Here is a 13,601-nt window from a genome sequence, read left to right on the forward strand (position 1 = left end):
CTCTCTCTGTTATCCCTGTCGTCGTCGGGCGATGGGGGTAACTGATACTCCTGTGTGGTGCTAACCATGTGCAGAGTTCCATTTGTTGGAATTTGAAACCTGATCAAAATGTCTACCGACAAGATCACCTTCCTCACCAACTGGTAGGACTCACCGCTGCAGATTCTTCCCTTTCAGCTTCTCGAAGCCTTGTTCAATTGTTACATGTTGAAGGCGGATTTCAATGCGTGTTTCTTGCAGACTTGATGCTAAGTCTGTGATATAAAGGCACGCTACGCCGTACCACGCCCCCCTCTACCTCGCCCAGGCCAAGGGCTACTTCAAGGATGAGGGCCTCAAGGTCGCTCTCCTTGAGCCCAACGACCCCTCGGACGTCACGGAGATCATCGGCAGCGGCAAGGTCGACATGGGCTTCAAGGCCATGATCCACACCCTGGCTGTGCGTGCTCTACCAACCCCTCTCTGGCCTTGAGATGTGTGTGTGTGTGTGTGTTTTGACCTTTTTGTGCAGGCCAAGGCCCGCAACTTCCCCGTTACCTCCATCGGTTCCCTCCTCGACGAGCCCTTCACCGGTGTTGTCTACCTCAAGAGCAGCGGTATCACCAGCGACTTCCGCTCCCTGAAGGGCAAGAGAATCGGCTACGTCGGTGAATTCGGAAAGGTCGGTAGTCGACGTTTACTGGAATTGGACCATAATGCTGAACGAGGACCAGATCCAAATCGACGAGCTCACCAAGCACTACGGCATGACCGCCGATGACTACACCGCCGTCCGCTGCGGCATGAACGTCACCAAGGCCATCATCCGCGGTGAGATCGACGCCGGTATCGGTCTTGAGAACGTGCAGATGGTCGAGCTGGAGGAGTGGCTCGCCTCGCAGGGCCGCCCCCGCGACGACGTCCAGATGCTCCGCATCGACGAGCTCGCTGAGCTCGGCTGCTGCTGCTTCTGCTCCATCCTGTACATCGCCAACGACGCCTTCCTTGCCGCCAATAAGGACAAGGTCATCAAGTTTATGAAGGCCGTCAAGCGCGCCACCGACTTCGTTCTCGCCGAGCCCGAGAAGGCCTACGAGGAGTACGTCGACATGAAGCCCATCATGGGCACCCCCGTCAACCGCAAGATCTTCGAGCGCTCCTACGCCTACTTCAGCCGCGACCTGAAGAACGTCTCCCGTGACTGGCAGAAGGTCACCAACTACGGCAAGCGCCTCGAGATCCTCGAGCCCAACTTCCAGCCCAACTACACCAACGACTACCTCACCTGGGACCTCGACAGCGAGTCCGCCGACCCCATCGGCGACCAGAAGCGCATGGCCGAGCTCCAGAAGAAGGTCGCCAAGTGCGGTGGCTTCTGCCGTCTCCAGGCCCCTGTTGCTCCTGCTTCTGCTTAAATGGTTTCCATGGACCATTTTCCACACCTACCTTTTATGACATGCCGTACGACCTTACGCTCGTTGGTCGCCATGCAGGATGCATAGGTAGCCAGAGCTCGCTCCTTTTAAGCTAGCTAGCTATCTAAAGAAATCGGAATGACTTACGCTCGATGTCAAGCTGTAGAAACGTAGTGTATACTTTGAGTGCTGTGCTTACGTAGACAAATACTGCCCACGGAAACAGACACTGAAGACTCCCAAGTCAGAACGACAACGCACAGGGAGTTGTATGAAAGTCAATTCATCAGATATGATTATTATAACACAATTGCCTCTATGGAACTGTCACCTCGCAAATCAATCACCAATCAATCAACCAACTGTCAGTGAAATAAATCACGAACCAGACAGCCCACACACATATGGATGTAAAAAGAACTTAAATACGCTAAGCATGTACAGAGTATCGTGCATAAAATCAATAAAGATGCCCGGCCCGAGAAATGGAGTCTAGACTCAATTCCTGTGATCGAAACATTCAATGTATTTTGAGGTAAAGGAGAATGGGTAGCTCTCCGCGATGTTTGCCTTTGATGAGAGTAGACTATTCATTCTTTATGGATGACAGACAATAGATTAAAAGATTGGTTTTGCTAAGTGAAGATAGTCTTCTAAGCTGTACTTCACAGCAGTCTCAGATAGACCCCATTCTTATCATCACACCGCCTCCTGAATAGATATAGGATTTGATCTTTCTAGTTTCTTTGTTTCCCATTAGATGGTTAGATGGCCTAAATTATACTACCAAAGTAAAGTACTCGGGATAATCCTCCCCGACACCGTACATCGTACACGGATCCCGCGGCGCGGGGCCCCGCGCTCGCACTCCACCGCAGACCGCGGGACAATGGATGATCATCGCTTTTGACCGTTGTGCCTGGAAAAGCTATTCGTGGGATAATGTTTTACGTGGCGTCTGCTCCAGGAACCCAGCTGGGGGTTCTCCGTTGGGTTGATCTTATGACCGTCTCCGTTTTACCGTTCGTATAAGAGTGATGTCTTCTTCTTCTTCGAGCTTAGGGATATGTATGGATAGCGATATCCGGGCAGATGTTGCAGTCTATGGCCTCAACCCCTTGGGCGATAATGTGGCTGCTGCAATAGTTAAGTAGTATACTACTATACTACCAATCCCATACTGACAATGGCAATACTATCTACCCTCCTCCTCCTGGGCTACTTGCTCCCAACCAACAACGCCTTCACAACAGCAACAACCCCCAAAATCAACCGCCAACATGTCATCACCCGCTTCAACCCAACCCGCCACGCCAGCTCCTCAACAACCCCCATGCAAGTCGGCAACGGCGACTTCGCCTTCGGCGCCGACATCACGGGTCTGCAGACCTTCCTGCCCTTCGGCACCTTGTCCTCGTGGGGATGGCATAACTCTTCCCTCCCCACGAAACCCGGGCAGACGGTCCCGGAGGACTTTACGGGAATGGATTGGTGGACGCATGAGAGGCTGGTGAACTACGATCAGCCGAATCCGGCGGAGGGGGAGATTTCGCAGTGGTTGATTGCGAATCCGCAGAGGGTGAATTTGGGGAGGGTGGGGTTTGTCTTTTTTGAGGATAGCCGTCAGGGAGAGATGAGGGATGTATCTGAGGAGGAGTCAACGGGGGAGGTTCAGGAGTTGGATCTCTATTCGGGGACTTTGACATCCGAGTTTTCTGTCAATGGCACGACTGTCAAGGTCCAAACGTGGGTGGACCCGGAGTCAGATACTCTCGCGATTAAAGTACATTCTGAGCTGCTGATTCAGGGCCAGTTGGGCTTCTTTTTTGACTATCCGTACGCGACGGGGGAGAGTAAATTCGAGGCGCCGTTCGTCGGGGTCTGGGATGCGGTTGAGAAGCATAGGACGGAACTTGATGTGTCGGAATTGGGACAAGAAGCAAAGATAACGCATCAGTTGGATAACACGACTTATTATACCCTAATTCGATGGGAAGGGGGAGGTACTTCTATCAAAGGTCCTCTGGAAGGATCACATCGGTATATCCTCCAGCCGGACATCAACCACGGACATGACATCTTCGAACTCACAGCGACATTCTCTCCGTCACCAGATTGTCAAATCCCAACCAACGTGGATTCTGTCAACCGTGCCTCCGCAAGCTGGTGGAAATCCTACTGGGAAACCGGCGCCTTCATCGACCTCACCGCGACAGGAAACACCACCGCCCTCGAACTCCAGCGCCGCATCATCCTCTCGCAGTATCTCCTTGCGGTCAACGAGGCTGGTCGGGACCCGCCCCAGGAATCCGGCCTCGTCAACAACGGCTGGTACGGCAAGTTCCACATGGAGATGTACCTCTGGCACTCGGCGCATTGGATATCCTGGGGGAAGAATCACCTGCTGGGGAGGAGTATTGATGTGTATGATCGGTTTTTGGAGAGTTCGATCGAGCGTGCACGAGATCAGGGATATGAGGGCGCGAGATGGGGCAAGATGAGTGATCCCACGGGCAGGTCTGCGCCGGGGGAGATCAATTCGTTGCTGATATGGCAGCAGCCGCACGTGTTTTATTTTGCGGAGATGGAGTATAAATCCGTCGTCGTAACTACCAGTGACAATCATCAGAAGCGGCAGGAAGTCCTACGAAAATGGGACCGGATCCTAACTGAATCAGCAAACTTCATGACATCCTTCGCTTTCTGGAACGAGTCGACGCAAGTCTACGACCTCGGTCCCCCGATGTATCCCGCATCAGAAAACACCCCTCCGAACAGCACAACCAATCCAACATTCGAACTCGCGTACTGGCGCTTCGGTCTCGATGTCGCTTCAGCATGGAAGAAACGACTCAACCAACCCGTGCCGGAGTCATGGACACACGTCGCAGAACATCTCGCTCCCTTGCCAACCACATCATCCCCAGCAACAGACAACAAAGCAACATACACCCTCTACTCCGGCATCCCAAACATGTGGACCAACCCGGAAACAGTCTCCGATCACCCGGCCTTGATATCCATCTACGGCCTCCTCCCCCCCTCCCACGCAGTCAATATATCAACCGTATCCACAACACTCACCCATGTCTCCCAATCCTGGAACTTCACCTCCTGCTGGGGCTGGGACTTCCCGATGCTCGCCATGACCGCTGCCCGATTGGGGGACGTCGAGTCCGCGGTTGGGTACTTGGTGAATAATGAGAACTTTGCGTTCGATGATGTGGGCATGCCCGTTGGGCCGGTGGGGAAGGAGGCGCCCACGCCGTATTTTCCGGGGAGTGGGGGGCTGTTGCTTGCGGTGGGGATGTTGGCTGGTGGATGGGGTGGGAGAGAAGGAGTAGATGGATGGGATGGGGAGGGTAATAATGCGCCAGGGTTTCCGGTCGAGTGGGATTTGAGGGGTGAGGGGTTTGTGGGAGTTTTGTGAGGTATACAGTAGGTACATATCAGCCGCTATATAGGGTGTTGGTATAGGATCTCCCTTTAATTTCTCAGTCATTCATGACTCGTTTCTGCTGACCTTGTTAAATTCCTAGGCACATATCTAGCCAAAGACCTCCGGATTAGATACTGAGGTAGATTCATGACCATCATCACGACATCTCTCATCAGGTGGGAAACTCCAAACTAGTACTTTCAAACATGGGAAGCATCACCAGCAAGCACCAACGTATGATTCCCCTCGCAGAAAACCGCACACCACTCCTCCTTCCCAGCCGACAACACCCCCTCGACATCCATCCTCTCCCAATTTTCCGCGAATTCCTCCTCCGTCTCGTTCGCCAGCATGTCAATGACATGACCTGGCGTGCACAGTGCGAACTGTCGGATCCCGATCCCCAGCTGGCCCAGCAGGCCACGACGTGAGTCCGTCCCGCGGCAGCGTCGACGATATCCAGCGGTTCACCATTCTCATTCACGATCCTGGCCTCCTTGAACTCGGAATTGTCTGCCGCATTAACATCCCTGATTTCCGGCCCCTTAGTGGTAGTGGACCGGTACCCCCAGACGAAAAGCCTCCTGGACTTTGAAACCACGACTCCTTAGCAAGCGCCGGTGGAAAGCGTCTCGATCGGGACCGGGAGGGGCAGTTTCCGTGGTGTGTAGTCGAGCCGCCTGGGTGCTCTGGAGGACCACTTGACGATGGGCTTGCCGAAGAGGACAAACTCATCCCAGGCCTCGTCGATTCCTTCTTCGTCCTCGTCCGGCGGGGGTGGTGGCTGCTGATCCGCTGGCAGTTCCTTCCCCCAGGTAAAGACCTTGCCGTCTGCGGTGAGCACGGCGAATTCGCTCGTCAGTTTGGTGATTGGGGAAGAGAATGTGGCTGTATAAATTCGGAATGGGTTCGTCTTCTCCTGAGGCTTTTCCTCCTGCTGTTAGCAACCGGAGCATAGGGATCCAGGAGTCGAAGGATAAGACGGTTTTCGGGTCCGCGCGAGGGACAATAGCGACGGCTCCCGACACCAGGGCCGGATTGTGCATCGCGACGCTCTTCACGGCGATGTGCAGAATGGCTCGTGCCTGATTCCGTGGCCAATGTCTCGTTACCACCACTCGGCGGCCATCACCCTCGTGATCATCCCGGTTGTCCAGCGTGAGGAGGCTTCCGTCCGCAAGGAGAAATGCCGCTTTCGATGGCCCGGGGAGGACGACTACCTGCTTGATCTCCTGGTGGCAACACGCCTCGGTCACTTCTGCCAGGTCATCTTCTCCAAACGGGTCGTCGCTCAGGTGTTTCAGCTTAGTAGTAGCCTGCCCATCAGTTATCTCCACAAAAGTAGACCCGTGATCACAACCCAGGACTCTGATCATAGATCCGGCCGCCAAGACCGAGTTCAGCTTCATCACCCACAGGGGACAGTAGGGGCAGTCGGCCCCAAAAGTTGTTGTGCTTGTAGTCATGCGGCCAGTTCACTGAGCGGGGGGCGCAGGAGCGAGGTTCCCCGAGGTAGCCGGAGCTGTTCTCGCCGCAGCCGTATAACTGCATATCTCTACCGTTGATCTATGTTGCTATGCGAGTGCAGTGCAGTGTAGTGGTGATGTGAAGTTGGATTCTGCTATAACCTTCCTTCATAACTCAGACAGAGACTGTAAACGTACTTCTCATTTTTGTTTTCGAGTACATTTTGATGGTTGTATCTATCCCTTTTGTATATTCGCCATTTCTCTTAGCTTAAGCCACATAGGAATGTGGATCATCTTGCGGAACTAGCATCTAGTTCTGGAAAGAAAAGCTTGATTAGCTGCTGTATAAGTAGGTAATGCTGACAGACTTCACATACATCTGGGGTCGGCCCTCTAGAGATCTACGGGACTTGAACTCAGGGAACCTTAACAAACGACCATGAGAGCTGTGTTTCGGAGTTTAGACCGGTGAGAGATTATCGACGACCAGAGGATATAGGTTCCAGCAGTTGAGTTGAGTGAAATAAAATAGTTAACTTAGTTAAAATAAAATGGTGACCAATCCTGAATAAAATGATGATGGTTAGTTATACTAACAAAACAAGGGTTGGATGTTTGCCTAGTATGCATGCGACGCCACAGGACGCTAAGCCCGAAAAGATAGAAAAACAAATACTGCCTGCCCGCACCGCCCTTGAACATATAGATGTCTCTACTCAACCCTCAAAAAAGCGGGTTGTTTTTAACTGCGATGAAGCTGTTGATGTCTTGACAGCAAGTTCAAGAGAGAAAAAAAGTGAATTGGTCCCGCAGGGGCTCGAACCCTGGACCTCGGCGTCGCCAATATTATATCAGCACCGCACTCTAACCAACTGAGCCACGGGACCATTTTCTTGGCCCACGGGCGTCCTCAATACATAGAAGTTCCCAACTAAAGATGGCCCGGGCCCACGTCATGGCTCTCTCAAGACACATCTGCAAGGAGAGGGAGCTGTCGGAAAGGAACAGTGGGAAATCTGTGAAACGGGTTCATTCATGGCAGCAACCCAGAGAACTCATGGAAAATGTGCCATTTGTGCTTAAACCGGGATCTCACCCCGCTGGTGGTGGGCCCGACAAACCTTGAGGATGTACCATAATATAGACCTGACAATCTAGAAGAAATGATCTCCGTTAAGAGACCATTCCAGGCGTGCAGTCAATAATTCCCACAAGCCAATTTTCAACGGATTCCATCCTAAAATATCTGATGGCTCCCCTTCTCTGTGTCTGCTAGGCTGCATGCTTTTTATATGTTGGAAGAGGGCAAAGCCTCCCAGTGTCAACAGATTGGGTGCTGTGGTGTAGGGGTAGCACGTAACGTTGTGGCTCACTAGCTTCAGCTCCGTTCCGACCTGGGTTCGATTCCCAGCAGCGCCAATCCAAATGGGGTTATTCCAGAAAATGGAATATACGCTGTTTATCTTTTTATGACTCTTTACTTTGTCGATCGAAAAAAAGTAACTTTTTTTTATCAATATATTGAGTAGATAATTGAACTGTTACGGTTAGACGTTATTTCTTTTGCGCAGACCGGGTAGATGAAGACGGGGATGAGAATTCACAGTGGATCAGAAGAGCATTAATGGCCTTTGAGGGGGTGCTGCTCACCCTGGTAGGCAGGAACGCTGTGTGCTATTTTCTGCGCGGGAGATCATACCTCCCAGGGACCCATGATAACTAGTAGTTCCACATCAGAATCAAAGCGAAGGCTGCATTTGATACCTTAGTTTGCTATACATAATTTAGCAGGTAACCATGGATATGGAGTAGTTGTAACTGAGCAAGTCTCTGAATGCTCACCGAGAGGACTACTTATATCTGCTGTTCATATAATTAGTTAAACCTTTCATACTACCTAACCGTAATGTCACTTGCTGTCATCACTATGGCATTGAGAAAGTTGTCTGACGCTGCCTTGAAATAGAATTGTCGAATGCTTTGATGACGATGAGCGTCCCTCACGCAGAGAGGGGGTACATGACCGGCAGGCCAACCGGGCATGAATACTGGTATTTCCAGCCACCTAGGCTACGTACTGGGTTAGATAGGTACTAGCTGGTGATGGTGTTGGAAGTTCTTTTCATTAGCAACGGATTCTATAGTACACTAGGGTGGAATTGGATGAAAGAAAGACTGACATAACTGACAGCTAGATGGATGATAAATAAAAGAGAGTATGCTTGGAATGAGCTGAATTATGAATTCAGTCAATCCAATTCAGCATAGCCATGTGACCAAATCGTCCGCTAACCTTAGATACCTAGGCTGGTAAGTTAGGGGCTTTAAATTTAGTATTTCAAACGTCTAAACCGCTCTCGTCTGTCTGAGCTAAAGTCAAACCACTATGTTCTGTTGCCTTGAGATCATTCCCCGGAGCTAACATATCGTTGGAAGGAACCGAATAACAGATTAGTTGTTCTGAAAAGAATAGGATGGACATACTGAATTGAGACGAAAAGTAAACCATTTAAACACAATTTCAGACTAGCTGGCTCGATAAGTATCTATTTCACAGATGCAATATTATGTAAGTACTCTGTCCTGCCTCTATTTATATTCTTCTGCCTGGCTACTATTTGCAACCGCGGCAAATCATCAGAAGAATGTACAGTAGAATGTAGAGAACTAAGGCTTTCTGAATGAAGATGGGTATCACTCTTCAAACATCTCCCTCCATCGTCTTACTTGCTGCGCTTGTAGATCTTGGCCAGGAACGCCTCGAAGACCTCCTTCTTCAGGCCCTGGGACTCGTCCACCGCGGCGATCTTGGTCCGCAGCTCCCCGACGCGCTTCTCCTCAAAGTCCTTGTAGACCTGCTCGAGCTGGAGCTCGTTGAAGATGGCCTTGACCTTGGCCTCGAGCTGGCTGTCCTTGCGGCCGTAGGCCTCGTCCAGAACCTTGCGCTGCTCGGGCGTGCAGCGCTGCAGCGCCTGGTTGATCATCCACGAGCACTTGTTGTCCTGGATGTCGGTGCCGATCTTGCCAATGACGGACGGGTCGCCGTAGGCGTCGAGGTAGTCGTCCTGGATCTGGAAGTACTGACCCAGCGGGATGAGGATGTCGTGCGCCTGGCGCAGGTTGTCCGGGGTCGCGAGCTGCAGGTAGTGCAGGGCCAGCGCGACGGGCAGGTAGAAGCTGTAGTAGGCCGTCTTGTAGGTCACGATAAACATGTACTTGTCCATGGAGAAGTTGTTCAGGTTGACGTTGTCCTCGGGCGCGGTGATCAAATCGCACAGCTGGCCGAGCTCCGTCTGCCAGGTGGTCTCGTGGAAGAGCTCAATGAAGTCAACGTAGGCGGGGTGAGAGCGGAACTGCGCCTTCAGGATGTTGTAGATGGAGGCCTCGAGCATGAAGGAGTCGTTGATCGCGATCAATCCCACTCCCTCGTGTCTGTACCAGCAAGGCTGGCCACGGCGCGTGATCGAGCCATCCATCATGTCGTCGCTGACCAGGAAGAAGGCCTGCAGGAGCTCCGTCAGCCAGCCCAAGGTGCAGAGGTCCTTGAACTCCTTGTCGTTCAGGGGCCGCTGGAGGAGCGCAAGGGCGGTGTCTGGGACGGAGAGACCGCGGTTGAGCTTGCCGCCGGGGGTGTTGGTGTTGAGAGACTATAGAGACATGGTCAGCAAGCTCTTGTCCAGTGGTGGAAACGAAAGGCAGCCAGTGTTACCTTCTCGAACCACTGGAGAGCATTGTCGGGAAGGTTATACTTCGTGGCAGCGGCCTTGAGGTCCTCGACCAGCGAAGGCCAGACGGCCTCGAAGTCAGCACGCTTGGTGGTCGCCATTGTGAAGGAAACAGGAGGACAAGGATGAAAGGTTTCGAGGATAGAGTCCGTCAGCGGAGGAGGGGCAATGGCTGCTAGAAAAGGGGCGGGGAAGTAAGACGGCGAGACGATATATCAAAGCTGGCCCCAAACGAGTCTCCCCGCGGAGCGTGTTTGCTCTGTTTGCTTTGTTGCTCGCGCTCCGACAACGTCTACGGCGATGGATTCATGATTCTCTGGGAGATCTGATTGCATGCTGGACGCGAGGTTGATTCTGTTTTCACAGATAGGAGGTGCTTCTGAGCATCGAATCTCAGAATTCTCTCTGTTTTCTCCTACCAGAAACGAGTGGACTTTCCGTCAAGTGTGAAGCGGATATCGCGCGAGGCCGACGAACAACTACGGGCGAGTAGTTATCTGCAATATCCCTCATAGTCGACGATCCGAAAGAGCAAGGGTGTTTTATGCGAAAATGCGTTTTTGATATTCTTCAATTGCTGCGACACGGACATCTGCTCTCGAGAACAAACTCCGACAGCTGCCCGGCGCGTGGACCGCACCGGAGCGTCAGAGCTTGATATAGCTTCGATACGAGCTGGAAAGCGCTTATATTCTTGTGCGGATTATTTAAATCAGAATAGCCATGGCGGTTACTTTCACAGAGGAGAATATCAAGGAACTGCGGTGGCGCCTCGAAGAGGCTGCCATCAAGTGTTCAGAGCGCTGCCTCTACCAGTCTGCAAAATGGTACTCTCACCAGCCAGCAATGTGAAATCCTGTACTAAGAGCAAGATACCAGGGCTGCGGAAATGCTGGACTCCCTTGTACCCATCGATGATTCCGACACGGACCCCGACTCCTCGATGGAGTTTTCAGACCCTCCCTCCGCACCAGCCAACCCTTTCCTTCAGAACCAGGACCCTCTGGAAGCTGTGCTAGAGGCCCAAGAAGCTCACAAATACCTTCTCGCAAAGTCCTACTTCGATACTCGCGAATATGATCGATGTGCGGCCGTCTTCCTGCCTCCGATGATACCGCCAGTCCCTCTTTCCTCTGTCTCACCTAATCCAAAGGCATCGAGGCCGTCGTTGACACCGCAGAAGGACAAGACAAAGGCATCCCCGTTTGGTGGGCTAAAGAACAGCACGAATACGAGAAATCCATACCCGCGACTGAGTCAGAAGTCGCTGTTCCTCGCCTTGTATGCCAAGTACTTGGCTGGGGAGAAGCGCAAGGATGAAGAGACGGAGATGGTGCTAGGACCTGCGGATGGCGGGATGACAGTCAATAAGGAACTTCCAGATCTCGCCAGAGGGCTCGAAGGGTGGTTTGCGGAACGGAGAGAAAACGGGCTGGAAGATCGCGGTCAGGGATGGCTAGAGTATCTCTACGGAGTTATCTTGCTCAAGGGGAAGAATGAAGAGGAGGCCAAAAAGTGGTTGATACGGAGCGTGCATCTGAACCCATTCCACTGGGGTGCATGGCAGGAGCTGAACGACCTGCTGGCAAACACTGAAGACGTATGTTTCAGATATGGATGCGATCGAGTCTCATCGCTGATGGTCTTATAGTTGAAACAAGTAGCCGACGTGCTCCCTCAAAACATCATGACCCTTATTTTCCACTGCTACTGCAGCCAGGAGCTATATCAGGCTACGGAGGATACTCATCAGACATTGAATGAACTCGAAATCATCTTCCCCAACAGTGCGTTCCTCAAGACGCAAAGAGCACTCCTCTACTACCATTCGAAAGGTGCGTCCCTGTCTCTCGATCAATCCACGTTTCTTCATTCTTACTGGAAATAGACTTCGAAGAAGCATCGCATCTATTCTCCGATATCCTTATTGCCTCCCCCCACCGTCTCGACAGCCTCGACCACTACTCCAACATCCTCTACGTCATGGGCGCCCGGCCCCAGCTCGCCTTCATCGCACAGCTCGCAACGGCAACAGACAAGTTTCGTCCAGAAACATGCTGCGTCGTGGGCAACTACTACTCCCTGAAATCCGAGCACGAAAAGGCCGTCATGTACTTCCGACGCGCCCTAACGCTCGACCGCAACTTCCTCTCCGCCTGGACCCTCATGGGCCATGAGTACATCGAGATGAAGAACACCCACGCCGCCATCGAATCCTACCGTCGCGCTGTCGACGTCAATCGGAAGGACTACCGCGCCTGGTACGGTCTGGGCCAGGCCTACGAGGTACTCGACATGTCCTTCTACGCGCTCTTCTACTACCAACGTGCCGCGGCCCTGCGACCCTACGACCCCAAGATGTGGCAGGCTGTCGGGTCCTGCTACGCCAAGATGGGCCGCGTCGAGCAGAGCATCAAGGCGCTGAAACGGGCCCTCGTCGCGGGATCTTACTACGAACCCGGCCCGGACGCGTCTTCGGGTCGTAAGATCCTCGATCCGGAGACCCTCCACCAGATCGCTACCCTCTACGAGCGCCTCGGCGACGAGGAAGAAGCCGCCGCGTACATGGAGCTCACGCTGCAGCAGGAGACAGGCGAGATCATCCGCGATAACGACTCCGACTCCGACAACGATAACGATGAAGAATCTGGACGTCGTCGCAAGCTGTACGGCAATGACGACGACGATCAAGAGGCCGTTGGTGGCACGGGTGTCACGGCCACGACATCCAAGGCCCGATTGTGGCTGGCCCGCTGGGCACTAAGGCATGGCGACCTCGCCCGCGCGGACCAGTTGGCAGGAGAACTATGCCAGGATGGAGTCGAGGTCGAGGAGGCGAAGGCGTTGATGCGAGATGTGCGGTCGAGAAGAGAGGGGGGAGGTGGATGATATGGATATGACGGATGAATGAAATGAAACGTGCTTTTTACTTATCCTATCAAGTATGCTCTTTTAACCTTTTATCACTGTAATATATATACTGGGTTTGGGAGTTTTTAGACCGGCGAATGAGAATGAATCAGAGTTATTTATTATGTACTGCAACTTTTTGTTGGCTTAGATGAGACTATTGCTGAAGGGTCAAAAGAGTCTTACTGAAAGTGCAGTTCTATAAAGGACGAAGAGCAGGAATGATATTGCTTTCATTGAGCTATGACTTCCATTTCTAACCGAAACGGCTAGTTGAAAATATCGCATGTATGTACATGAATGAAGCCCGAAACCGCACCTTGCCCATGTGAAATAAGAGAAAGGAAAAAGAGAAAGCAAAGGGGATATTACTGAGAGGAAGATGAAACTGAACTCTGCTCAGTTCTGATAATGAACAGGCAGATCAGTTCAGTTTATCCTGACCGGGCCAATGAGAAGTGAGGTAATCTAGTTAGTTGGATGAGTTGTGTCTCTGTGAGGAAGCAAGTATCCTCGAGTCCTCAAAATGACGAGACAGAGAATAGAAAATAAGAATAACCCGAAATTGTGGTCCAGATTGCATGAAAATCGTCACCAATATCCTCCTTTACTCCAACACGATAAAAAGAAGAACCAATGGAAAGAACCCAGAACCGATCGTCAC

The 13,601-nt window shown here is 52.1% G+C and overlaps 5 protein-coding genes and 2 non-coding genes across 7 annotated transcripts; 4 read left to right on the forward strand and 3 right to left on the reverse strand.

The window, feature by feature from the left end:
• Positions 1-108: 108 nt before the first annotated feature.
• VTN00DRAFT_6523 (uncharacterized protein) lies at positions 109-1,394 on the forward strand (the record flags this gene model as incomplete). Its single annotated transcript, XM_069433169.1, has 4 exons — positions 109-143; positions 268-439; positions 512-661; positions 714-1,394. 4 exons carry the CDS (start codon positions 109-111, stop codon positions 1,392-1,394), a joined length of 1,038 nt encoding a protein of 345 aa, XP_069288955.1.
• Positions 1,395-2,580: 1,186 nt separating this feature from the next.
• On the forward strand, positions 2,581-5,428 carry VTN00DRAFT_6524 (uncharacterized protein; the record flags this gene model as incomplete). Its single annotated transcript, XM_069433170.1, has 3 exons — positions 2,581-3,397; positions 3,509-4,798; positions 5,214-5,428. 3 exons carry the CDS (start codon positions 2,581-2,583, stop codon positions 5,426-5,428), a joined length of 2,322 nt encoding a protein of 773 aa, XP_069288956.1.
• Positions 5,429-5,440: 12 nt separating this feature from the next.
• On the reverse strand, positions 5,441-6,209 carry VTN00DRAFT_6525 (uncharacterized protein; the record flags this gene model as incomplete). The annotated part of the gene is made up of 2 exons (XM_069433171.1): positions 5,441-5,767; positions 5,817-6,209. The coding sequence occupies 2 exons, from the start codon at positions 6,207-6,209 to the stop codon at positions 5,441-5,443; spliced, it is 720 nt and encodes a 239-aa protein (XP_069288957.1).
• Positions 6,210-7,104: 895 nt separating this feature from the next.
• VTN00DRAFT_t96 lies at positions 7,105-7,189 on the reverse strand. Its single transcript has one exon. It is a non-coding gene; the product is annotated as a tRNA-Ile (tRNA).
• A 445-nt stretch (positions 7,190-7,634) lies between these two features.
• On the forward strand, positions 7,635-7,721 carry VTN00DRAFT_t95. The gene has a single exon. It is a non-coding gene; the product is annotated as a tRNA-His (tRNA).
• A 1,304-nt stretch (positions 7,722-9,025) lies between these two features.
• On the reverse strand, positions 9,026-10,128 carry VTN00DRAFT_6526 (uncharacterized protein; the record flags this gene model as incomplete). The annotated part of the gene is made up of 2 exons (XM_069433172.1): positions 9,026-9,949; positions 10,012-10,128. The coding sequence occupies 2 exons, from the start codon at positions 10,126-10,128 to the stop codon at positions 9,026-9,028; spliced, it is 1,041 nt and encodes a 346-aa protein (XP_069288958.1).
• A 622-nt stretch (positions 10,129-10,750) lies between these two features.
• On the forward strand, positions 10,751-12,916 carry VTN00DRAFT_6527 (uncharacterized protein; the record flags this gene model as incomplete). Its single annotated transcript, XM_069433173.1, has 4 exons — positions 10,751-10,854; positions 10,907-11,627; positions 11,679-11,862; positions 11,916-12,916. 4 exons carry the CDS (start codon positions 10,751-10,753, stop codon positions 12,914-12,916), a joined length of 2,010 nt encoding a protein of 669 aa, XP_069288959.1.
• Positions 12,917-13,601: the final 685 nt, after the last annotated feature.

This window comes from Thermoascus crustaceus (assembly GCF_041956765.1).
Source record: "Thermoascus crustaceus strain CBS 181.67 unplaced genomic scaffold VTN00scaffold_3, whole genome shotgun sequence".
In the NCBI taxonomy this organism is placed as follows: Eukaryota; Fungi; Ascomycota; class Eurotiomycetes; order Eurotiales; family Thermoascaceae; genus Thermoascus; species Thermoascus crustaceus.